The 23,115-nt window shown below is 48.4% G+C and overlaps 1 protein-coding gene across 2 annotated transcripts in view; it reads left to right on the plus strand.

The window, feature by feature from the left end:
- The first annotated feature begins 3,740 nt into the window (after positions 1-3,740).
- The window catches only part of NOP56 (NOP56 ribonucleoprotein), a 46,896-nt gene continuing 27,521 nt past the window's right edge, over positions 3,741-23,115 (plus strand). The window contains exons 1-4 of one of the 2 annotated variants that reach the window (XM_030190917.1): positions 3,741-3,854; positions 6,342-6,431; positions 15,229-15,343; positions 17,068-17,229. In XM_030190917.1, the coding sequence (XP_030046777.1) occupies positions 3,852-3,854; positions 6,342-6,431; positions 15,229-15,343; positions 17,068-17,229 (370 nt within the window). In that variant the 5' untranslated portion in view covers positions 3,741-3,851. Of the gene's footprint in view, positions 3,855-4,448; positions 4,781-6,341; positions 6,432-15,228; positions 15,344-17,067; positions 17,230-23,115 lie in introns of those variants that run through there. The other variant, XM_030190918.1, reaches the window with a different exon arrangement.

Below are 23,115 nucleotides of genomic sequence, written 5' to 3' on the forward strand. Positions count from 1 at the left end.
TGGGAGGGTGGGGGTATGCATGGGGACATCAAAGCATTTCATTGATATTCTAACAGAATGGGTGTTGGTAGGTGAGAGGAGGGTAATAAACAGAGAAATACAGCTTTATGTTTTTGGACAGTAACTCCTAAAGACATCACACTCTGCTGTGCAACTGCTTGCTTTCCCCCAGGTCCTAATATAAAGGTTGTTCTATCTTCATTTTAAAGGTTAGTACCAGCAGCCTGATTCCACCCTGTTTAAGGGTGAAGCCCATGTAAATGTAAAACATATCAGCATTTGTTTAGTGGTCATTCCAGAAACTCCTAATGTACGTACAGAATGTTTGTACGTTTGGGAAGCTTGCCAGGTGCCCCTGACCTGGATTGGCCGCTGTTGTGGACAAGATGCTGGGCTCGATGGACCCTTGGTCTTTTCCCAGTGTGGCATTACTTATGTACTTATGTGAATGTATACATCCTTGTTTTAATTAGAAATGGGATGAATTTTAAAAGGCAGCGATTATGATTCATGGGAGATGGTGGGCTAATCCATTCTCAGCATCTTTGACCATGGTTTGTTTGTGTTTTATATGTATTTATTTTATATATTTATTGGGATTTATTAACCGCCTTTATGAACAGATTCACCCAAGACGGTGTACAGCAGGTTCAGTTTAACATAAAATTTACAACTTTAACATCATAACAATAGCAAAATGAACAAATATAACCATAATAAGTGCTTCTTTTATCAAACCGTGCTAGCAGACCCCGATGCGATAATGCCAACAAAGCCCATTCACTTTTAATGAGCTTCGTCGGCAATGCTGTGCAGGAACCACTAGTGCAGCTTGATAGACGAGGCTCTAAATGAGCTAAAATTGGAAATATGAAGTCAGTACAATACAATCCCATAATAGACAGCATGGAAGAACATTAAAATAACATAGATATAATACAATGTCAGCATAATACTAATGAAACACCTAATAAGAGCACGCAATAGAACATAGGTATGATGCCAACAGCAGATATATATATATGGGGACAAGATGGGTGTACAGAGTCAATTGGGATAAACAGGTGGCTGATGCAAACTCTTTTGGCTTGGCCAGTGTACAGGGCATTACGGTAGTCTAGGCGTGAAGTTATCAAGGCATGGACCACTGTAGTTAGACTCATCTTTTCGTAGTTGCCACAGATACAGACAAATTTTAAAGGTTGTTTGAATTTACAGGTTCAGAGTGAGTGTTGAGTACAGTAGTATCCCAAGATTCCTGCCCTGTGATTTCTCATGTGTTTGTGCTATTTTTATTTTCTATTGTTTTCTTTGTCAAAACGTTTGAACTACAGCAACAAACATTTCAAGACAGTTACATCTATATACTAGTTAGAAGCTAAAATAATGTTTTCCAAGAAAATTTATAGATCTAGTTCCAAAATAGTGCAGTACAGAGAGAGCGGTGTACAGGCTAAAAATCTTATTTTAAAAAGAAAATGAAAAGAACTCCAATATTAGATAGGAAAGAAAAACAGACAAACTGAGAGAACAGTAAGGAAGAAAAGAAAAATGGGAGGGTATAGAAAAGACTCCCTGCTGAGTATTCAAAGCAGCTAGTCAGTGTGGCCCCTCAAATGCCTGTTTAAAAAGCCAGGTCTTCAATGCAGACTTAAAATTTTTAAGAGAAGTTTCAGAACGAAGAGGGAAGGGGAGAATATTCCATAAATACAGAGCAAGGAAGAAAAAAGCACTGCATCTAGTGTATTCGTAGTGGGCAATTTTTGGACTGGGGAGAACCAGAGGATGGTCATTCAGGGAGCAAAGAAGATGAGAAGAATAAGGGATCGTGAGGCAGGCAAGATAATCAGGAAGACCAGAGTGAAAGGTATGGAACGTGATATCCTAATTGCAGTATTTTAGAGCATTTGTAATTTTTTCAGTGAAGATTGAGGTAAACATGCATATACAATGTTGCAACAATCCAATCTTGAGGTAAAAAAAGAGAAAGCAAGTGTGTGGAAATCTTTCTGACTAAAATAGCAAAGCACAATTCGGAGCTGATGAAAAGTGAAAAAAGATGTCTTAGCTAAATGTGCAATGTAAAATCTACAAGAGGGCAGAATCTCAAATGATGCCCAGATATCTGAAACTGGTGACTGGGGTAATTTGAGTTCCAAACAGAGTGAGGGGCATGGACGGAGGTGTGAAGCTGCCTGTGAACCAACAGGCAGTTGTTTTTTTCTGGGTTTAGGACTAAGCGATGGCCTTTCAACCATCTTCAAATCCTTGCTCAAAGCCCACCTCTTCAATGTTGCTTTCGGCTCCTAACCTTTATACCTATCAGGAAATCTAGACTGCCCCAATTTGACTGCCCCTACTTGACTGACTGTACATTTGTCCTTTAGATTGTAAGCTCTTTGAGCAGGGACTGTCCTTTTATGTTAAATTGTACAGCGCTGCGTAACTCTAGTAGCGCTTTAGAAATGTTAAGTAGTAGTAGTAGTAATATTATCTAATCAAGTCTGGAGGGGTGTAATCACCGGAAGAGTAGAACTGAAATAAGTGGGATAAATGAGGATATCATCTGCATAACAGTAGGCCGAAATCCCATATGACTGGATAAGGGTGGCAAGGGGACTTAAAAATAGGTTAAATAGAAGAGGGGAAAGAATTGCACCCTGGGGAATGCCACAGTGGAGCTTCCTGGTAGTTGAAGTAGATGAAGATGCATGAACCTGAAAGGTACGTGTGAAAGAAATGACTGAAACCAAGCAAAAGACTTCACCTGAGATACCGATTGAGGCAAGATGGAAGAGTAGGAGAGAGTGATTGACGAGATCAAAGGCTGCACTAAGATCAAGGGTAACTGCCAGGACTATTCTATGTTGATCAAGGTGGCTATGAATCTCGCTAAGCATTGCTGTCATTACAATTTCGGTACTGTGACACAATCTAAAACCCAATTGTCTAGGATGTAAGGCAAAGATCTTATCTGTGTAGGAGACAAATTGATGAAATACTGCCTTTTCAAAAACTGGACATGAATGATAGGTTTGACACAGGATGATAATGAGTGTGAACAGTGGGATCTAAATTGGGCTTTTTTTTTAAGATCGAGTGGACTAATGTAGAAAACAATGATTGTTTTCCGATTAAACTGAGAAAAACAAACTCACGAGTTGCTATGCAACTATTTTCTTATTTGCTTGTTCCTCCCCCCCCCCCCCCCCCCCCAAAAAAAAAAAAAAAAAGATTTAGATAAAAACAAAACCCACAACTGAATTAGAGACATTTCCTGGTTTGAAGTTTGGATCCAAAATACAAAACAAGATTTATGAATCAAAACCTGGAAATACCTAGTTTGTTTGAGTATGCTCCTGGAATTCTTGAGGTTTCTGCTTTTGAACTTCCAGTACAGTTCATGTGTCAGATTCATTCAGTACTGGTTTGGGGTTTACCGTCGTAATCATAGTATACACTAGAAATGAACAAAAGGCCTGCAATAACTACAGTGACAGTTTAACGAAACTAAATATTTAGCGTGATTGCTAAAGTGACCAGAATATGATATTTGCACTGATCCTGACTGATCTGGATGGGAGCAAAATAGGTTCACTACCTGGGTAGGCGGGCGCAGCCTTACATGCTACACTACCATCGACTCTATCATCACCCAGACACCCACCCAGGGCAGCAGGATTCGCGCCGTTTATCTCCTCATTGGTTAAGACAGAAGCCTACACCGGAAGGGGCAGCGCTGTTAGTCTGTTCTGTTTCCTGTGGGTGGGAGGAGGCGGAGGGGGAGAGCTAAGTAGAAGAAGAACGCTTCTAGCACGGAGAGGTTGCAAACTTGCGATGACATTGTGAAAATGGTAAGTACGTTACGAGCTCCAAGTTTTCAGAAAGTAGAGAAATAGAGTGTGAGCAATATGGGTAGCCAGGCACGCTAAAAGGCATAAGTTGGTCCGATTCACCTATCGTAGCGCTTCAGAGTGGGCTGCCTGGAGTCTTCCCCTCCTGCGTGCTTCTGCTTCATGACTTGAATGCGGCAGCAGGGTGCATAACCCATGGTGAATCTGGAGCGCGAGTTCCACGTTAGCCTCGTGCCTGTGGTAGCCCCCGCCTGCGCAGGAAGGCCTAGGCGCGCGGCGTGTGTATGTACGCGCGCGCTCTGTAATCGAATCGTGTGCAAGTCTGTTGTTGCTAGGCCGTAGCAAACTAAAACGTGTTTTTTTTTTTTCCCCTGGAAAGTGAAAGAAGGAAGGTCTTAGTCTGTTGTTCTGATTTCAGTGCTTCTTGCCTCGGCTCCAGCGCAATGTAACTAAAATAAAAAAAATTGTACGGCGTGGCCATGTGGTAAGTGCAGGAATCTCGGGAGTGCGCGAGACGGGGCCGCGCCTCTGGAGCTGTGCGCGCCACGTGGAGTCTCATGGACGAGAGGTCAAGGCCTAGCCAGCATTCGGAGATTGGACATGTTTGTCCAGATTTTCGCCACGTGTTTTGGCGCTCTGTGGTGTGATACCGCGATTGGGTAAAACTCGGATTTTAGTTATTCTTCTTTAAAGACGTTGCATGGATCCTCCGGGCACGGGTTTTATCCACTCCGGAAGCGATTCTGAAAAGGCCCTACTGTGCCAACGACTTCCCCTTTTAGGATCGCTAGCCTACCACATTGAAACGAGCGCGGATTCCTCCCAGGGACATATCTTGGACCCGCTGACGAAGTATCTTAAAGATCTGTACTATCAACTTAAATTGTGCCGCTGCCTTTAAATGAGGAATGTGAAGCTGTCCAGAGGTAACCGAGCCGGATCCTGCGCATTTAATCGCAAATCAGGTCTGTGTATCAGTGACTCTGGGATCCTCCTAGTGGAAAGTGTAAGATCTGCTTCCACTTCGTGTTTTGCGCCACATCCACATGGTATCTGGCTCCCTTTTGTCTACCAGTACCAGCAGTTTAGTCGGGATCCCCCCCCCCGGGTCCTAAAAAGTATAGGACCGGTTAGTGTGGAAAGCATTGCTCCAGCAGCTTGCTCAGTGCACACTAAGGAAAGGGAGCTGGATCTAGTGCATCTCTGGTGGATAAAAAGCTGCATATTCTAGATATGCCAATGCGTGGACCCAATTTAAGATGGAGTGTGTAGGATCCGGAAGAACCGACTTTTACCTAATCACCATAAAATAAGTGTGTATAGTGACCAGAGCTGTGTGGGTGTGAAAGGTGCCACCTTGGTCAATTAACAATTTCAAAACGTATAATCAAGGCTTTTATCAGTATATCAAGACCATTGGTATTGGGCTCTGGGCAGATCGACTCCAGTTGAGTTCACTGATGCATAGATGCTCTTGGCCTGATATTCAGCGGGCAGCGCATTAGCTTTCCATTGCCAGTGATAAACCCAGTTATTCACCACCAAGCCGTATTCAATATCAACTGGGCTGATATTCAGCGCTAACCAGTTAACTTTTTAGTGCTCAAAGAAAGGCGTGCTATTTAAGTGGCCTATTTTGACCACTCAACATAGCCGGTTAGTTGCTGAATATTTACACCTAACCAGCTAACTGTGATATTCAGTGGGAAATAATACTAATCTCTTGCTGAATATGCACAATTAGGTGTTTAGATGCTATTTAATTGGTGCCAATTCCTGGTTTAGTTAAAAATAGTTTTGATTTTTTTTTTTTTGGGGGGGGGGGGGGGGGGGGTCTTCACTAAATTCAATACAAGCCCACTAATTTTGATGCCATCTGACTACATGATCTAAACATGTTTTTTTGTACGATTGTTCATTTGGGAGTTTCCCCCCCCCCCCCAAGGAATACATTTGTATGGCTTTTACATAGATGAAGGGGGGCAACACCTATTGAACGATCTGACCCAAGTTGGAAAAAAAATTATGTATATGTTTAATAGCATGGGAAATAGAGAATGCTTAGTGTACATCGGTGCAGACCTTTTAGCGTGGAGCATTTAGCTCTACACTTCACCTGCAGTGTTCATTAGTCGAGATTCTTGCCAGGATATTTGCTGTTAATGCTAGCTTTTTACAGCTAGCTAATAACTTGAGTTTTAGTACATTCAATGCAGAGGCTCAAATCTAGAACTCTGTTCAGTAAGAATCCTGTCTTATTCCTTATCTAAAACCTGCCTGCCCCTAGTCAAAAATACTAAAAAGTTTAGTACAACATTTAAGGTAGCGGCGGGGGTGGAGGGGTGTCTGGAAAAGTACGCTGCATCAACCCTACAAACCAGATACTGAATTCTTTCTGCGGGAATGATCTGAAACTGCTGTGTTCTAGTGCTTTGGAAACATTTTACTGGTAGATTCAAGTTTTCTTAATCATTTGGTGTCCTGCAGGTGCTGCTCCATGTGTTGTTTGAACATGCGGCTGGCTATGCTCTCTTTGCTGTCAAGGAGGTGGAGGAGATTGGCATGCTGCTGCCTCAGGTAACAAAATCCAGAAATAATTAGAAGACTATAAGTTAGCTGTTGCAAATTGTACATACCTTATGTATTCTGGGCAAGGAAACATTTTTCATCAACAGCTTACAGTGATTGCTATTATATTTTGCTGGCAGCAGAGGGAGAAAATATAATTACCCATAGAAGACTTTGGATGCCAGTTAAACAATTTTAGGAGCTATAGAAAATGCTTTTTTTTTCTGTTTTTCTATGGTGGTTTTTTTTTTTTTTTTTTTTTTTTGCTTTCTGAATTTTAGGAATCAGTGCTAGATTTTAAGACACCCATTTTAGGAATCAAATGCTAGATTTTAGATACCTATTTAACGTTTTTCTATCTGTGGTGACAACTGTATGAAAGAATATGGGTGGCTGTTAATAGCCTCTGGTTTCTAGCAGTGCCACTACAAGAGCCAGATGGTGGTTAGAGGGGAGGACTGGTGTAAAAGGGTGGACCATAGGAGAGTAAGCAGGAGTAAAATTAGAAGGAGAAACTGCAGGAGGGGCCAAACGGGATGGAGAAAAGAAGCATGAAGAAAAGGGAGAATGGTAGAGGGGTGTAGAGTTATGAAAGGACCCTTTATGGCAGAAAAACAAGCTGTGGAGCATAGGAAGAAATATAAACTGAAATAGTGAAAGGAATAAAGGAAAATTAGAAATCAAATATCATTTTGGCTTAAAAAAAATCCTACCTTGCAAATAATGCACAAGTGGCTTGGGACATTTGAATTTAGGTACAGTATCTTCCCCAGAGAACTTTAGGCCTGATTAAAAAAAAAAAAAGCCAAAAATTTGTCTTAATCTTAATTTAGAAGCTTGTTATACTTAGGCCTGCCATTCATTTGTCTAGATTTGAACCTAATTTGTGAGCCTGGTACTAAAAATCAGTGATAAGCTTGTAACCTCTTTCTCATCCCCCTCCTCTCTTAAATCTACTGTCGCTCCTAAATTTGTTTGTGAAATGTTCTTTTCCACCCACAATTCACCCATATGGTCACCCACGTTTTGGGAACCTGGTGAAAGTAGGAACATAAATGAAGACAACTAATAGCTTGTCAAAATGCCTCCCCAACAGATTGATAGTCAAGATGGTTCACAGTAAGCATAGAATACATATAAAGCTACCATCATAGGCCTCAGCCTATTTAACATCAACTGATCCAAACATGCAAAAAGTGCTGAAGTATTAGAGCAGTTGTTGAGAATCTAGTGATAAGTTAGCTGTTGCAAACTGTACATACTTTGTGTTCTAGGCAAGAAAGCATTTTCATAAACTGCTTGCAATAATTGCTATTAATGTTTCACTGGCAGCAGAGAGAGAAAATATAGAAGACTTGGGTGCCAGTGAAACAATTTTAGGATCTATAGAAAATGTGTTCTCTTTTTTTTTTTTTTCCCTCACATGTTCTGCTGAGACTTCTGCTTATAGTTATTGTACTTTGTAGCTTGTGAGTCATTTTGATAGCCCCAACATTATTTGTTGAATTGAGTAGGACACTTGAATCACTTCTAATATATCTTGAGTGTGAAGAGAGCAGAACTCTTCAGTTTTCTGACTTGTGTAACTGACCCTTGACTGTCAGTTTTCATCTTATAGATTGATGATGTGTCCTGACCTCTTTCTGTTCCACATTCCTCACCTTCCTTTCTGGAATTCAGGCCTGAAGAGGGATGAGGACAGACTGGTACACAGTGGAAATTTGCTTCCTTCCACTGATCTAGGATTGCACCTGCTTACAAAACTATATGCCAGTTGCTGGGAACAGGGATGATGCCATTCTAAGACTGTGCAGCAGGGTGCTGTGTTTAAATGTTTTGCTACCACCCCTTTCTTCCCAAGACTGTAGCAGTGGGTAAAGGCAGGCCTGTAGTTATCCAACGTGCAATGATGTGTCTAAATCTGTCAATCCACTGAACATGTGATGTCAGACTTTCCTCTGAGCACTTGGATACATCTCAGGCATGATAGGGCAGTGTGACTCAGTACTGGTAATGTAAAAGGCGTATTGATAACCGTGTAGTAGAACTGTGTGCTGAGCTCAAGTGCAGTTCCTCATCGACCCTCCAGACCGGTCAAGACGCGTGGGTTATGCTCGCCTACCAGCAGAGGGAGACTGAGAACACTAACTTCAACTATGTACATATAACCTGTGCCCATCCCACAAAAGCCAGTATTTTCTCAGTCTCAGCAGAGGGTAGACAGGCAGCCTGTGCAGCTTGTCCGGTCTGGTAGGAGTCAGGGATCAGTTGAGAGTTTTAGCCTGGTCTATTGATCATTCCTGAGGAACTTCCCTGTGCCTGGACTACTCTGTGTGCTGGGGATTGGCGGTGCCGGTGGGGCCTGCCATTGTCCCCCCTGGGGTGTCACACCCGGGTGGCCGGGTCCCTCCCCCGAGCTAGCTCTCCAGTTTGGGCAGCTTTGTGCCTCGGCTGCAGTTTTATATTGCAGCCTTGAGTGCCAGGGATTTAATAGCAGCAGGGCTCAAATGGTGCTGCAATAAAGTTTAAAAAAAAAAAAAAAGACCCAGACGCTGTGCAGCTGCACTCCGGAGTGCCGGAGCTGGGCAGCCGTTCAAGTTGAGCTGTGAGTGGCTTCTTTGGGTGAGTTCCCAGTTCTTTTACCTTTGGGGGAGGTTTTTGGCGCGAAGATGTCGAAGCCGCTTCGCTGTCGTTTTTGCGCTCGTCGGGGGGTCGACGCGATTGGCGGTTCCTGCCGCTTTTGCGGGGAACCGAAGACTCAGGCCTCCGCTCCGCCGGTGTTAGCGGCGGAACTTCCCGCGCCAGCCTTGCAGGAGGTTGCAGGGGCTTCGGCTAGCGGTTCAGCGGCGGTCCCGGTTTTGGCGGGAACCGCCGCCATTTTGGAGTCGGGCCCGAGAATCCCGGATTTAGTCAGCGGCCCTCAGGGCAGCCCGGTGGCTGGTGCTTCGGGAGGGGACGTTTCGGGAAGGATGGGTTTCCCTCCGGAATTTGTTTGGTCCTTATTTCAAGCCTGGCAGGCGGGACCATCGCGCACGGAGCCCCTTAGTCCGGGGGCGGGCTTGAGCGCTAAGAGGCCACGTGTTGAGTGGGCTGAAGACCTGGACTGTTTTTCTCCTCCAGAGTCAGAGGGCGACTTTAGTCCCCTGGAGGAGGAGGAGGGGTCCTTGTCCGGACCAGATAGAGAGACAGTGCCCGGGGAGGATCCGTCGGTGGTCCGCATTTTTCACAGGGAGGAATTGGCGGATCTTATTGAGCAGGTGTCTACTATGCTCAAGTTTGACCCGGCAGTAGATCCGGCTCCCTCTGAAAAGCAGGACCCGTTGGTTAAGGGGATCCGCAGGGTATCTCGGACCTTTCCTATGAATGCGGATCTTAGAGAGATGGTAACGCAGGAGTGGCTCTCGCCGGAGGCACCTTGTAAGGTGGCACGGGCCATGGCTAAGCTCTATCCCCTTCCGCAGGAAGATAGAGACTCTTTAAAGCCTCCAACTGTGGATGCCGTAGTGACGGCAGTGACCAAGGCTACTGCAATTCCTGTAGATGGAGGGGCTGCCTTGCGGGACCCTCAGGACAGGAAATTGGAGACATTTCTGAAGCGCAGTTTTGATTTATCGGCGCTGGCTTTGCAGGCTTCAGTTTGTGGAGGTCTGGTGGCTCGAGCATGTTTCCGCTGGGCTGAGCGGCTGCTAGATGCTCCGCAGGTTGATAGAGCTGCCTTAGTGCAGGATTTGGCAAAGTTGGAGATGGGCTCGTCCTTCTTGGCAGATGCGCTATATGATTTGTTGCGTGCATCGGCGAAGAACATGACCCTTGCAGTGGCGGCTCGAAGGGCCCTGTGGTTGCGGGGCTGGCTGGCAGATGCCGCGTCCAAGGCAAAGTTGTGTTCGCTTCCCTTTAAGGGCGCGTTGCTTTTTGGAGACGAATTGGATAAGTTGGTTAGGGGTCTTGGTGACACTAAGATCCCGCGGCTTCCAGAGCTTCGGCCTAAGGCGTCTAGGGGCGCGGCGGTGCGAGGCCGTTTTCAGGAAGCTAGACGGTATCGGCCGGGTAGGCCCTCGGGGGGGTTCCGGGGTCGTTATTTTCAGAGAACCCAGCCCTTTCGTGGGGGCCGCCGGGGGGGGGGCGAGCTGCCTTTTCTGGAGCGGCCAGTACGTCCCGTGGGTCGCAATGAAGGTTTGGGGGTCCAGCCTCTGGTTCGTGTAGGGGCTCGCTTACGCTTGTTTTACCAGAGGTGGGCCCAAATCACGTCGGACCAGTGGGTGCTGCAGATAGTGCGAGACGGGTACGCGCTGGAGTTCGACGGTCCTCTGTCCGATTTCTTTCTCGTCTCTCCCTGTCATTCAAGGCGCAAGGCAAGGGCAGTGCGAGACACTCTGTCACGTCTGGTAGATTTAGGTGCTGTGGTGCCGGTTCCGCCAGAAGAACGAGGTACCGGTTGTTACTCCATTTACTTCGTGGTGCCAAAGAAAGAGGATTCTTTTCGGCCCATTTTAGACCTCAAGAGGGTCAATGCGGCTCTAAAGATTCCTTCCTTTCGGATGGAAACGTTGCGCTCGGTCATTGTAGCGGTTCAGGAAGGGGAATTTCTGACTTCATTGGATTTGACAGAAGCTTATTTACACATCCCCATTCTAGAGGCGCACCAGCGCTTTCTTCGTTTTGTGGTGTTAGGGAGTCACTTTCAGTTTTGTGCGCTCCCGTTCGGCCTGGCTACAGCTCCTCGCACTGTCTCCAAGGTGATGGTGGTCGTGGCAGCGGCTTTACGGTTGCAGGGCATTTTGGTGCATCCGTATCTCGACGACTGGTTAATTCGAGCCAAAACGCAGGCGGAGAGCGAGGAGGCTACCGCCCGGGTGGTGACCTTTTTGCAGTCGCTGGGTTGGGTTGTCAATCTGGCCAAGAGTCACCTAGTTCCGTCACAGTCGCTGGAATATCTGGGAGTTCGGTTCGACACGGAGCGAGGCCGGGTGTTTTTGACGGCTCCTCGCATTTCCAAACTGCAGATTCAGATACATCAGCTCCGAGCTCAGAGGGCGCCTGCGGCGCGGGAATATCTTCAGGTGTTAGGTCTGATGGCTGCGTCTATAGAGGTAGTCCCTTGGGCCAGGGCCCACATGAGACAGTTGCAGAGTTCGTTGTTGACTCGTTGGTCCCCTCAATCCCAGGAGTTGGAGGAGCGGTTAGCGCTGCCGGAGAGGGTTCGACGCAGCCTCCGCTGGTGGCTTCACACTCCGAATCTAGCGAAGGGTATGCCGCTAGAGGTGCCGAATTGGGTGGTACTGACCACGGATGCGAGTCTGTTAGGCTGGGGGGCGCATTGTCTAGGGCAGGTGGCCCAAGGGCGATGGACGTCGGTAGAGGTGGCGTGGTCCATCAACCGCCTGGAGACTCGAGCAATTCGGTTGGCTCTTCGGTCTTTCCAGAGTCTGCTAGAGGGCAAGGCGGTCAGAGTTCTTTCCGACAATGCCACGGCCATCGCTTATGTGAATCGGCAGGGGGGGACGAAGAGCCCGGGATTAGCTGTAGAGGCGGCGGAGTTGTTGGGGTGGGCAGAGGCCCATCTTCAGGCTCTTTCGGCAGGCCACGTAGCAGGAGTGGACAATGTGGACGCGGATTATCTGAGCAGGCACATGTTGGATCCCGGAGAGTGGGCCCTCCATCCCTCAGTGTTCGAACGGATAGTGTTGCAGTGGGGTCGGCCGGTGTTGGATCTCATGGCATCGGCCGACAATGCGCAGGTCCCGCGGTACTTCAGTCGTCGAAGAGATGCTCGAGCCGAGGGTCTCGACGCGTTGGTTCTGCCGTGGCCGACTCAGCAGTTGCTCTATGTGTTTCCGCCGTGGCCGCTGGTGGGCCGCGTGGTACAGCGGATCGGTCGTCATCCCGGCTTAGTGATTCTGATAGCGCCCAATTGGCCTCGTCGGTCATGGTACGGAGATCTGATGCGGTTGTTAGTGCAGGGTCCTTTTCCCCTGGGGTCTCAGGTGAGACTGGTGCAGGGACCGATCGAGATGGCCGACCCCTCTCCATTCTTGCTTACGGCTTGGCTCTTGAAAGGCACAGATTGAGGAAGAAGGGTTTCTCGGCCAGAGTCATTGATACAATGTTGCGATCGCGTAAGAAGTCCACGTCGTTGGCTTATGTGCGGGTGTGGCGCATCTTTGAGAGTTGGTGTCTTGAACGGAATGTTGTCCCTTTGCGGGCTTCGGTGATGGAGATTTTGGAGTTTTTGCAGGATGGTTTGGACAGGGGGCTCTCCCTTTCTTCCCTGAAGGTGCAGGTTGCTGCTTTGTCTTGTTTCAGAGGTAAGGTTGGAGGAGTCTCCTTAGCAGCTTCTCCGGATGTAGGGCGGTTCCTGAGGGCAGTGAAGTTGATTCGGCCGCCCCGTCGTCCAATGGTTCCGCCTTGGGATTTGAATTTGGTCTTGGAGACTCTGGTGGGTCCTCCGTTTGAACCATTGGCGTCCATCACATGTAAGGATCTTACCTTGAAAACAGTTTTTCTGGTGGCCATTGCTTCCGCTCGGAGAGTATCAGAGTTGCAAGCCTTGTCTTGTAGGGAGCCTTTTCTGTCCTTTGCGAAAGAGAAAGTGACTTTGAGGACGGTTCCTTCCTTTGTTCCTAAGGTGGTTTCAGCGTTCCATGTGAATCAAGTGATTTCGTTACCGGTGTTGGGGGATCGTTCGGGGGATGCCTCTCAGCGTCGGTTGGCTAAGTTGGATGTTCGGCGCGCCTTGCGGTCCTATTTGAGCAGAACGCGAGATTTCCGGGATTCGGATAGGTTGTTCGTTTTGTTTGGAGGTCCTAAGAGAGGAGCTGCGGCCTCCAAGGGGACTCTGGCTAGGTGGTTGAAGGAGGCTATTGCCTCAGCGTATTTGTTGAGGCGGCGTTCGGTGCCCCCGTTGCTTAAGGCGCATTCAACTCGGGGGGTTGCCGCTTCCTGGGCGGAGAGTAGTTTTGTTCCTCCGCAGGATATTTGTAAAGCAGCGGCATGGTCGTCCATTCATTCCTTTGTTAAGCATTATAGGATTGATGTTCAGGCAAAAGAGGATGCAGGTTTTGGAGCGGCTGTGCTGTCTTCTGCGTTTCGAGGGTCCCACCCTTAAGTTTCTACTGCTTTGGTACTTCCCACGCGTCTTGACCGGTCTGGAGGGTCGATGAGGAAGGTGAAATTAGGCCTTACCTGCTAATTTTCTTTCCTCGAGACCCTCCAGACCGGTCAAGAGCCCGCCCTATGGATTTCAGAGATATTGTTCGTATCAGAAGTATTTGAGCCGTGTTCTGCTATGACTATTCCTTTTATCTTTCATTGGGTCGGAGAGTTTTTCTTCGTCCATAATACTTGACAGAGCGGGGCGCTTGACGTTCCGTCTGTCTGAGCACACTGTTGGTGTTGTCTATTGGTTTTCCAGGTACAGGGGTTTTTCTACATTCAAGAGTTCAGGTTGCAGGGGGTTTTCTCTGCTTTGCTAAGTGTATACTGGCTTTTGTGGGATGGGCACAGGTTATATGTACATAGTTGAAGTTAGTGTTCTCAGTCTCCCTCTGCTGGTAGGCGAGCATAACCCACGCGTCTTGACCGGTCTGGAGGGTCTCGAGGAAAGAAAATTAGCAGGTAAGGCCTAATTTCACCTTTCCTAACATACACACAAATACTGTATATTCACACAAATTGAACATGTAACCCACACGTGTGTGAAATTTGGTAGTTTTTTGTCAACATCGAGGCCTTTCTCCTTTTGTCTTTTTAACTGCCCATCCCCTGCACACAAGTCCTGCATCTCTTTCCCCCGCCCCCCCCTCCCCTTATGGGTTCTAGCTCTACTGCCATATTAGTAGTGATCCACACAGGCAGTCTTTCACCAGCATCGGGGCCTTTGTTCTGACGCAACTTCCTGTTGCGTCTGAGCAAAGGCCCTGTTGCTGGTAAAAGACTGGATTGCCGCTAGTATGGCAGTACAGCTAGAGCCCATCAGAAGTGTGGGGGGGGGGGGTCCCTCTTGAATCTGGAGCAGGACTTGCACAGAGGGGGAAGGCAGGGAAGAGAGAGAGCTGGAGAAAAATGAAAAAAGAAACGTGTAGTGGGGGTTGCCCAGGATGTAAAAATGCATTGGTATGCGTGAAAATACGGTGGTACTGAATTGGGATTCAGCCATGCACTGATTGGAAAGTAGAAGACACCCTGCTTTAAGGTGGTTAGCAGATGTGGGGTATCTCTGGCCAGGTCATCCTCACACCAGACTAGAATGCATATTTTGCTTAATTGTTTTGTTTTTTTAACATTTTATTGAAACCAACAGAGAAACATAGTATACAGACGCCAAGGGCAGATGAAGTGCCCACTGACTACCAAACAACAAAGCCTTCCATTTTAACAGGTTAACCCTTTCCTGTTTTCCTGTTCTCATCCCCCCCCCCCCCCCCCCCCCCCCCCCGGCATTGTAATGCAGACTTGTACATATACACTATATCTCAATTAAACACAAAATGGCATATTTCTCCTAAATAGACTGGCTACTGTTTCATAGAGCAAACTTCTAGCCTTATGAGGCAACCATTTCCAATAAGTCTTCTGTATTATTTGAAGTGATTGCCTCTCTGTTATTGCCACTTTTCAATAACATTCTCTACAGTTTAAGTGATGGAGGAATCTCTGTTTTCCAAATCAAAATACTCTTATGAGCAAGGAGAAATGTCGTCTGATTTTTAAATTGTTTGTTCAGGCATAAAAATAAAGTTTTGGAATTGTGTGTTGCACTGCTTGTCCAGTTTTTTCATCACTGGTACTCAAATATTAAACTTTGCAGGTAGAGGGGAGCGTGTTGAACGTTGCAAAGTTTGACAGCATTCTAAGACTGGTGGCCTTTTCCCCCTTTAAATCTGCGCAGAGTGCTCTAGAGAATGTGAATGCGGTGTCTGAAGGTGAGCCTTTTGATATATCTGCTAGTGTGATTCTCCTCCCCGCCCCCCACAAAAGATGAAATGAGATGTTCTGCCTGCTCTCTGCTTTGTAGAGAACTCATTTCTCTGTTGTACCTATCTGCTCAATACTGCTTCCTTGACCTACACTGGACAGTTTTATTGCAGGATTCTCGGAGCTTGCCTTGCTGCTACACAGTGCTGAATGTTTGGCAGCTATAGATTCTCCTTCCTTATATATGGCATCCCTTTCTCTCCCTTGAATATGCATATCCCTTTGTTGGGAGTAATGGGTGGTGTATGTAGAGGCTTGCTGCAGTTAGTAATAGATTACATAAGACTTTCAGTAATTCTTGTTGAGCCGGGGACATAGGAATGTGCATAACAGTTAACCTCTAGAAGGCTGGAAGGTATGGTCTTGGCATTTCGCCAGGTGTTCAGTGTTTCTTCAACCAAGAAGGCTCTTAAAAAGTTACTTGAGAATTAATTGGCTTTAGATTCTGTCCTTAACTGCTGGAAGCAAAAAGAGCAGAGCTTAAATCCAAGCTGCCAGGTTGCCACAGTGACTGGAAATTTTCCCTGGTGCCTGGGATTATTGTACCCCTATTTTTTTTTTTAATTGATACTATCAGAGCCGTTACTTCTTTGTTTCCTGTTCACCACACTGCGCTCTGCAAGTTTACTGTGCAGATACTCCTGCATAATCTCATGAGACCCCCAAGATCAGCATGTGAGTTCCTGCACTGTAGCTCAAACTTGCAGAGAGCTATGTGGTCCAGAGAAAAGGAAATTAGTGTGTGGGAATGCCAAGCTGGGAACATTGGCTATGAGGAGTGACCATCTGATTTGTTGAATGGTGAGAGCTAATAGGTGGAACTGGCGGGCTGGGGGATGCCAACTGTGTTGTATTGTAGGTGGTGTTTGCTAGCTACTGAGAGGGTGGCTGAGTTGGAGGAGGAGGGAGATGGTGGGAAGGGGAATAGAGATTGGGACAGAGAGGGAGACTGTTAGTGATGTACCACCACCATGGCTCCCTGCAGTGGTAAATTAAGTGCCTGATTTACTGAGATTCTCTCACCCCACCCCTCTTTGATTTTGGTGGATACAACCATTGAGGTGAGATGAGGAAAAAAAGGTTTTGTTGCCTTAATTGTGGCCTGTCACCTAAATTCACAGAAACTTCAATTTAGGCCTTACAAATGTCTGCTTTTCCCACCTGCTGTGTGGCTGTAGATGAGTTCAGTTACTAATGCTAGGGCAAGATAACTGCTTCCAGCTGTTAAGGTACATGATTGTAAAGGTTTTTTCCTTTAGCATCTGACCAGGAAAGTATTTGCACCCACTCGATGGGTTTCTGGTGTAACATTAGTGTGTGCAGGAATTCTACAGGATGCAGCTTGGCATGTTGTCTGCCTACTAGTCTATTTTCAAGTGATGAAGAGGACATGAGCATATGTCCTACCTGCTCAAGATGGAGCCCTTCTCCCTTAGCGTTTTCAGTCTCTTTTACTGCTGTCTGAAGATGTTACTGTGCCATTTGTGTTCATGATCTGGAGCTATCTTAGCAGTAACAAGAATTAAAACCCTGTGCATGCATAAGCAGTATTTGTTACTCCTGTACTTGGTTTCAGTGGGTCACCCTTGTGGTTATGCTGAGGTTCACATTCTTCTGTGTATCTTGTTTTGCATGCCATGTGTACATAATTCAGTCTTTTTATTTTGAGCAGGAATTCTCCATGAGGACTTGAAGCTGCTCCTGGAGACAAACATGCCAACTAAAAAGAAAAAGGCATTGCTAGGTGTTTCAGATGCTAAAATTGGGGCTGCAATCCAGGAGGAGCTAGGATACCCCTGCCAGACTGGTGGTGTAGTGGCAGAAATTATGCGAGGTAAGTACATGGTAGTGAGATCTAATCCACAACAAACAGCTTTCACTTCATTCCAGAGTTAATCTGGGTATCCCTGCAGAATGAGACATGATCTGAAAGCTATTGGATGCTGACCCGATTTTCTATCTTGTGTGAAATAAGAGGCGCTAAAGGCCATACTGAGGAGGAAAGTCTAAAGACCTAAGATATAAACAGCAGCTTGTTTAAATGTATTTTGCTATCTTGCATAAAGGATCCTTGCTGCTTATATTGTGGTTTTGATCATCTTTGCATTTTTAGTGGTATTTAGAACTTCAGTCCCTGCACTGAAAAACAAAAAAAAAGATTAATTTCTGGTGACTGAAAACTTCTGCATCTGGCCTGTCATTCATACATAATTTCCCTCATTCTGCATTTATGTGCATGTCCCCCCTGAAGAACATGTAACGTGTTCCATTTCATCAAGCAGATCAATCCATAGACTGGTGGGTTGTGTCCATCTACCAGCAGGTGGAGATAGAGAGCAATCTTTTGCCTCCCTATATGTGGTCATGTGCTGCCGGAAACTCCTCAGTATGTTCTCTATCTCAGCAGGTGGTGGTCACACACAGCAGCAGCTCTGGCTAGGTCTCTAAGCTTATTCATTTAGGTTTTGTTGAGTACCTGGGGTTGAGGGCTCTTACTGAGCAAGTACAAACCTGGTGGTGCCAGGTTCCTCCTTTTCTCCCCCCTCCCGCTGGCTCCGTTGGAAAAAAAAAAGTCTTTTATTTAAATGTCCAAAAAGGGCGTTTATTTCAGCTGCTCACTGGGACACCAATTCGTTGCAGCTCGGAGCAGGTAATTTTACCTTTTATAGCGGGCAGGGGGTTCCCCGAACGGTCTCCTTGTGGCTTATGGCGTCGGAGGGCAAGGGCGCGAAAAGACGCTCCCCGGACCGCATGCGCATGTCTAGGGGGGGGGGGGGGGGGGTTCGAAGGCAGAGTCGCCTTTTTTTGGCCCCTTTTCGGAGTCGGGAGAGTTCCCCGGTTTTTTTCCTCCGGTGCGGCGGGTTTTGACCATCCCCCGCTGGCCGCCCTCCTGAGTTCATTTTGCTGCTGCATCAGGCTTTTCTTATGCAAAATGCTGCCCCTGCTCCCCTGTCTGATAAGGGTGATGAGGCTTCTATAATCAAACGGCCTCGGGTGGATGTCCAGGCCCTGCACGACTCTGCCTCCTCTGATGTGGATGAGGGCAGCGTATCTGAGTTCTCCCAAAGGTCCTTAGTGGAGGAGACTGATCCTCGCTCGGATGGAGCGGATGACCCCTCTGCAGCGCGGCTTTTTCGCTCAGAGGATTTGCCCAACCTGCTAGTGCAGGCCATGAGCATTTTGAAAATTTCCTCTCCGGAGGAAGGTGCTCTATCAGCCTCAGCTGGCTTAGCAATTATGCTGGGAGCTAAGCGCCCGTCTAGAACCTTTCACATTCATGAAGCCATGCAGACTTTAATTTCGGCTCAATGGGATTCCCCCGAAACGAGCCTTAAAGTAGCCAGGGCTATGTCCTGTCTGTATCCTCTGCCTGAAGGGGAACGGGAAGCCTTTCTCTGGCCTACAGTGGATTCTTTAATCACTGCGGTGACTAAGAAAACGGCTCTGCCGGTGGAAGGTGGCACTGCCCTGAAGGACGCTCAGGACAGGAGATTGGATGTGGCTTTAAAGTTGGCCTTTGAGGCGGCCGCCCTGAGTTTGCAAGCCTCGGTTTGCGGCTCCTATGTGGCCAGGGCGTGCCTGACTGTTGTGCAGCGGGCTTCCCCCTCGGATTCTTCCTTGAGGGCGGAGTGGCCAGCCCTGGAGTCGGGCTTGGCCTACTTGGCAGACTTGCTGTATGATGTCTTGAGAGCCTCGGCTAAAGGTATGGCTCAGACAGTCTCTGCCAGGCGGTGGCTCTGGCTTAAGCACTGGTCGGCTGACCATGCCTCAAAATCTCGCCTAGCCAAGTTGCCTTTTAAAGGCAAGCTGCTCTTTGGGGACGAACTGGACAAGATTGTGACGGAGCTCGGCACGTCTAAGGGCAAGAGGTTGCCGGAGGTCAGGGCACGGGCCGGCAGTGTTCGCCCTGGTTCCTCCAAGGGCCGATTTCAGGAAGCCCGTCGGTATCGCCCGGGCAAGTCGACCACCTCTTCCTTCAAGCGGAACTTCTCCCCCAAGCAGCATTCCTTTCGCAGGGCCCGCCATCCCGGAGGTTCGTCCTCCGGCCCTCCCCCAGGGTCTCGTACCCAATGACGAGACCCTGGTCCATGGCCCAGAGCGGATAGGAGGACGGTTATCCTCGTTTCTGGGAGAGTGGACCAGGGTAACTTCAGACGCTTGGGTTCTGGAAGTCATCAGAGACGGCTACAAGTTGGAGTTCTGCCGGCCCTTGATAGACTGGTTTGTGAACTCTCCCTGCAAGTCTCCAGTCAAAGTGGCGGCAGTGCAGCAGACTTTGATCAACCTGATCTGCCTGGGCACGGTGGTCCCAGTGCCAGTAGATCAACTTGGCAAGGGACGTTACTCCATTTACTTTGTGGTGCCAAAGAAGGGTGGTTCTGTTCGGCCTATTCTCGACTTCAAGGGAGTCGATCGGGCCTTGAAAATACGGCACTTCTGGATGGAGACTCTCCGCTCCGTAAAAGCTGCAGTAAAAAAAAAGGAGAATTCCTGGCATCCTTGGACATCAAGGAAGCTTACTTACATATTCCCATCTGGCCGCCTCATCAGCGCTTCCTGCGCTTTGCAGTCCCTGGGCTGCCACTTCCAGTTCAGAGCCCTCCCGTTCGGGTTGGCTACTGCTCCGCGGACCTTCTCCAAAGTAATGGTGGTCATCGCGGCTTACCTCCACAAGGAAGGAGTGCAAGTCCATCCCTATCTGGACGACTGGCTGATGCGAGCCCCCTCTTATGCAGAGTGTTGGGGGAGCTATGGACAGGGTTGTTGCCCTTCTGAGTTCCCTGGGATGGATCGTCAACTGGGAAAAAAGTCAGCTGCGCCCGACTCAGTCCCTAGAGTATCTGGGAGTTCGATTCGACACCCAAGTAGGCAGAGTGTTCCTTCCAGACAACCGGAGCGTCGAGCTTCGGACCCAGGTGGACCAGTTCCTAGCATCCTCTACACTTCGGGCTTGGGACTATGTGCAGCTGTTGGGCTCCATGATGGCCACGATGGAGGTAGTGCCCTGGGCCAGGGCCCATATGAGACCACTACAGCACTCTCTTCTGCGGTGGTGGACTCCAGTCTCTGTGGATTATGCTGTACGCCTTCCCTTGGATCCAGCGGTGCGCAAGGCGCTGAGTTGGTGGCTGCGGCCAGACAAGCTGTCCGCAGGAATGCCTCACGATCCCGGAGTGGGTTGTCGTCACGACGGACGCCTGTTTGACGGGCTGGGGAGCCCACTGCCTGGGAAGGACAGTGCAGGGGCTCTGGTCTCCTGCGGAGGCAAAGTGGTCTATCAACCTCCTGCAAACTCCGAGCCATTCGATTGGCGCTTCTGGAGTTTCTCCCGGTCCTGGTGCTGAGGCCAGTACGGGTCCTTTCGGACAATGCCACGGCTGTGGCCTATGTCAATCGCCAGGGAGGTACCAGGAGCATCCCTCTAGCCAAGGAAGCCATGAAGCTATGCCTGTGGGCGGAAGCGAATCTGGAACAGCTGTTGGCGGCCCACATTGCGGGAGTCATGAATGTCAAGGCGGACTTTCTCAGTCGCCATACTTTGGATCCCGGAGAGTGTCAGCTGTTGGCTCGGGCGTTCTTGGACATCACGAAGCGCTGGGGCCAGCCGAGCCTGGATCTGATGGCGTCCTCGGCCAAGTGCCGCTGTTCTTCAGCAGAGGACGGGACCCTCGATCTCTGGGAGTCGATGGTCTTCTCCGGCAGTGGCCGGCACAGGAGCTTCTCTACGTGTTCCCGCCCTGGCCCATGATGGGCAGAGTTCTAGGCCGGGTGGCGAAGCATCCGGGCCGGGTGATCCTGGTGGGTCCGGATTGGCCCAGACGCCCCTGGTATGCGGACTTCATCAGGCTGTCAGTGGACGGCCCTCTGAGGCTGCCAGCGGAGCGGGGCCTCTTGCATCAGGGTCCCATGGTGATGGAGGATCCCTCCCCCTTTGGTCTTATGGCCTGGCCTGGCTATTGAATGGAAGCGGCTGAGGAAGAAGGGCTTCTCAGACAAGGTCATCGCCACTATGCTGAGAGCGAGGAAGCGCTCTACTTCTACTACTTAAGGGTTTGGCGTACCTTTGCATCGTGGTGTGAGGCAGGCTCTTATCGCCTTTTACTGCTCCAATATCTTCAATGTTGGCGTTCCTGCAAGAGGGTCTGGAGAAAGGCCTGTTGCTCAGTTCGCTGAAAGTCCAGGTGGCGGCTCTAGCTTGCTTCAGGAGCTGTTTGAAGGGTGCTTCGCAGCCAGATGTGGTTGAAGGGTGCTTCGCAACCAGATGTGGTGTGGTTCCTCAAGGGAGTTTCCGAGGGATTGGAGAACGGCGGAGGTGGTCCCTCTTCACAAAAGTGGGGATAGGGAAGAAGCTGGAAACTCATTCTGTTCAATATATTTGTGAGTGACATTGCCGAAGGGTTACAAGGTAAAGTTTGCCTTTTTGCGGATGACACCAAGATTTCCAACAGAGTGGACACCCCGGAGGGTGTGGAAAACATGAAAAAAGATCTGAAGAAGCTAGAAGAATGGTCTAACGTTTGGCAATTAAAATTCAATGCGAAGAAATGCAAAGTGATGCACTTAGGGAGTAGAAATCCAAGGGAGACGTATGTGTTAGGCGGGGAGAGTCTGATAGGCACGGACGGGGAGAGGGATCTTGGGGTGATAGTATCTGAGGACCTGAAGGCGACGAAACAGTGCGACAAGGCGGTGGCAGTAGCTAGAAGATTGCTAGGCTGTATAGAGAGAGGAGTGACTAGCAGAAGAAAAGAGGTTTTAATGCCCCTGTATAAGACGTTGGTGAGGCCCCACCTGGAGTATTGTGTTCAGTTTTGGAGGCCGTATCTTGCAAAGGATGTTAAAAAAATGGAAGCGGTGCAAAGAAAAGCTACGAGGATGGTATGGGATTTACGTTCCAAGACGTATGAAGAGAGGCTTGCTGACCTGAACATGTACACCCTGGAGGAAAGGAGGAACAGGGGTGATATGATACAGACGTTCAAATATTTGAAAGGTATTAATCCGCAAACAAATCTTTTCCAGAGATGGGAAGGCGGTAGAACGAGAGGACATGAAATGAGATTGAAGGGGGGCAGACTCAGGAAAGATATCGGGAAGTATTTTTTCACTGAGAGGGTGGTGGACGCTTGGAATGCCCTCCCGCGGGAGGTGGTGGAGATGAAAACGGTAACAGAGTTCAAACATGCGTGGGATATGCATAGAGGAATCCTGTGCAGAAGGAATGGATCCTCAGAAGCTTAGCTGAAATTGGGTGGCGGAGCAGTTGGGGGGAAGAGGGGGTGGTGGTTGGGAGGCGAGGATAGGGGAGGGCAGACTTATACGGTCTGTACCAGAGCCTGTGATGGGAGGCGGGACTGGTGGTTGGGAGGCGGGAAATACTGCTGTGCAGACTTATATGGTCTGTGCCCTGAAAAGGACAGGTACAAATTCAAGGTAAGGTATACACATATGAGTTTGTCTTGGGCAGACTGGATGGACCATGCAGGTCTTTTCTGCCGTCATCTACTATGTTACTATGTTATCACCTGTGCCCTCCTCTGCACGAGATAGTGCCTACGTGGAATCTCAGTCTAGTGCTACGGGCCTTGCAGAAGCTGCCCTTTGAGCCCTTACCGAGGACATCGCTGAAGGACCTGAGGTTGAAAGTGGTCTTTTTGGTGGCTATCATTTCAGCCAGAAGAGTTTCCGAGCTCCAGGCACTCTCGTGTCGAGAGCCGTT

Source organism: Microcaecilia unicolor, chromosome 2 (genome assembly GCF_901765095.1).
Source record: "Microcaecilia unicolor chromosome 2, aMicUni1.1, whole genome shotgun sequence".
In the NCBI taxonomy this organism is placed as follows: domain Eukaryota; kingdom Metazoa; phylum Chordata; class Amphibia; order Gymnophiona; family Siphonopidae; genus Microcaecilia; species Microcaecilia unicolor.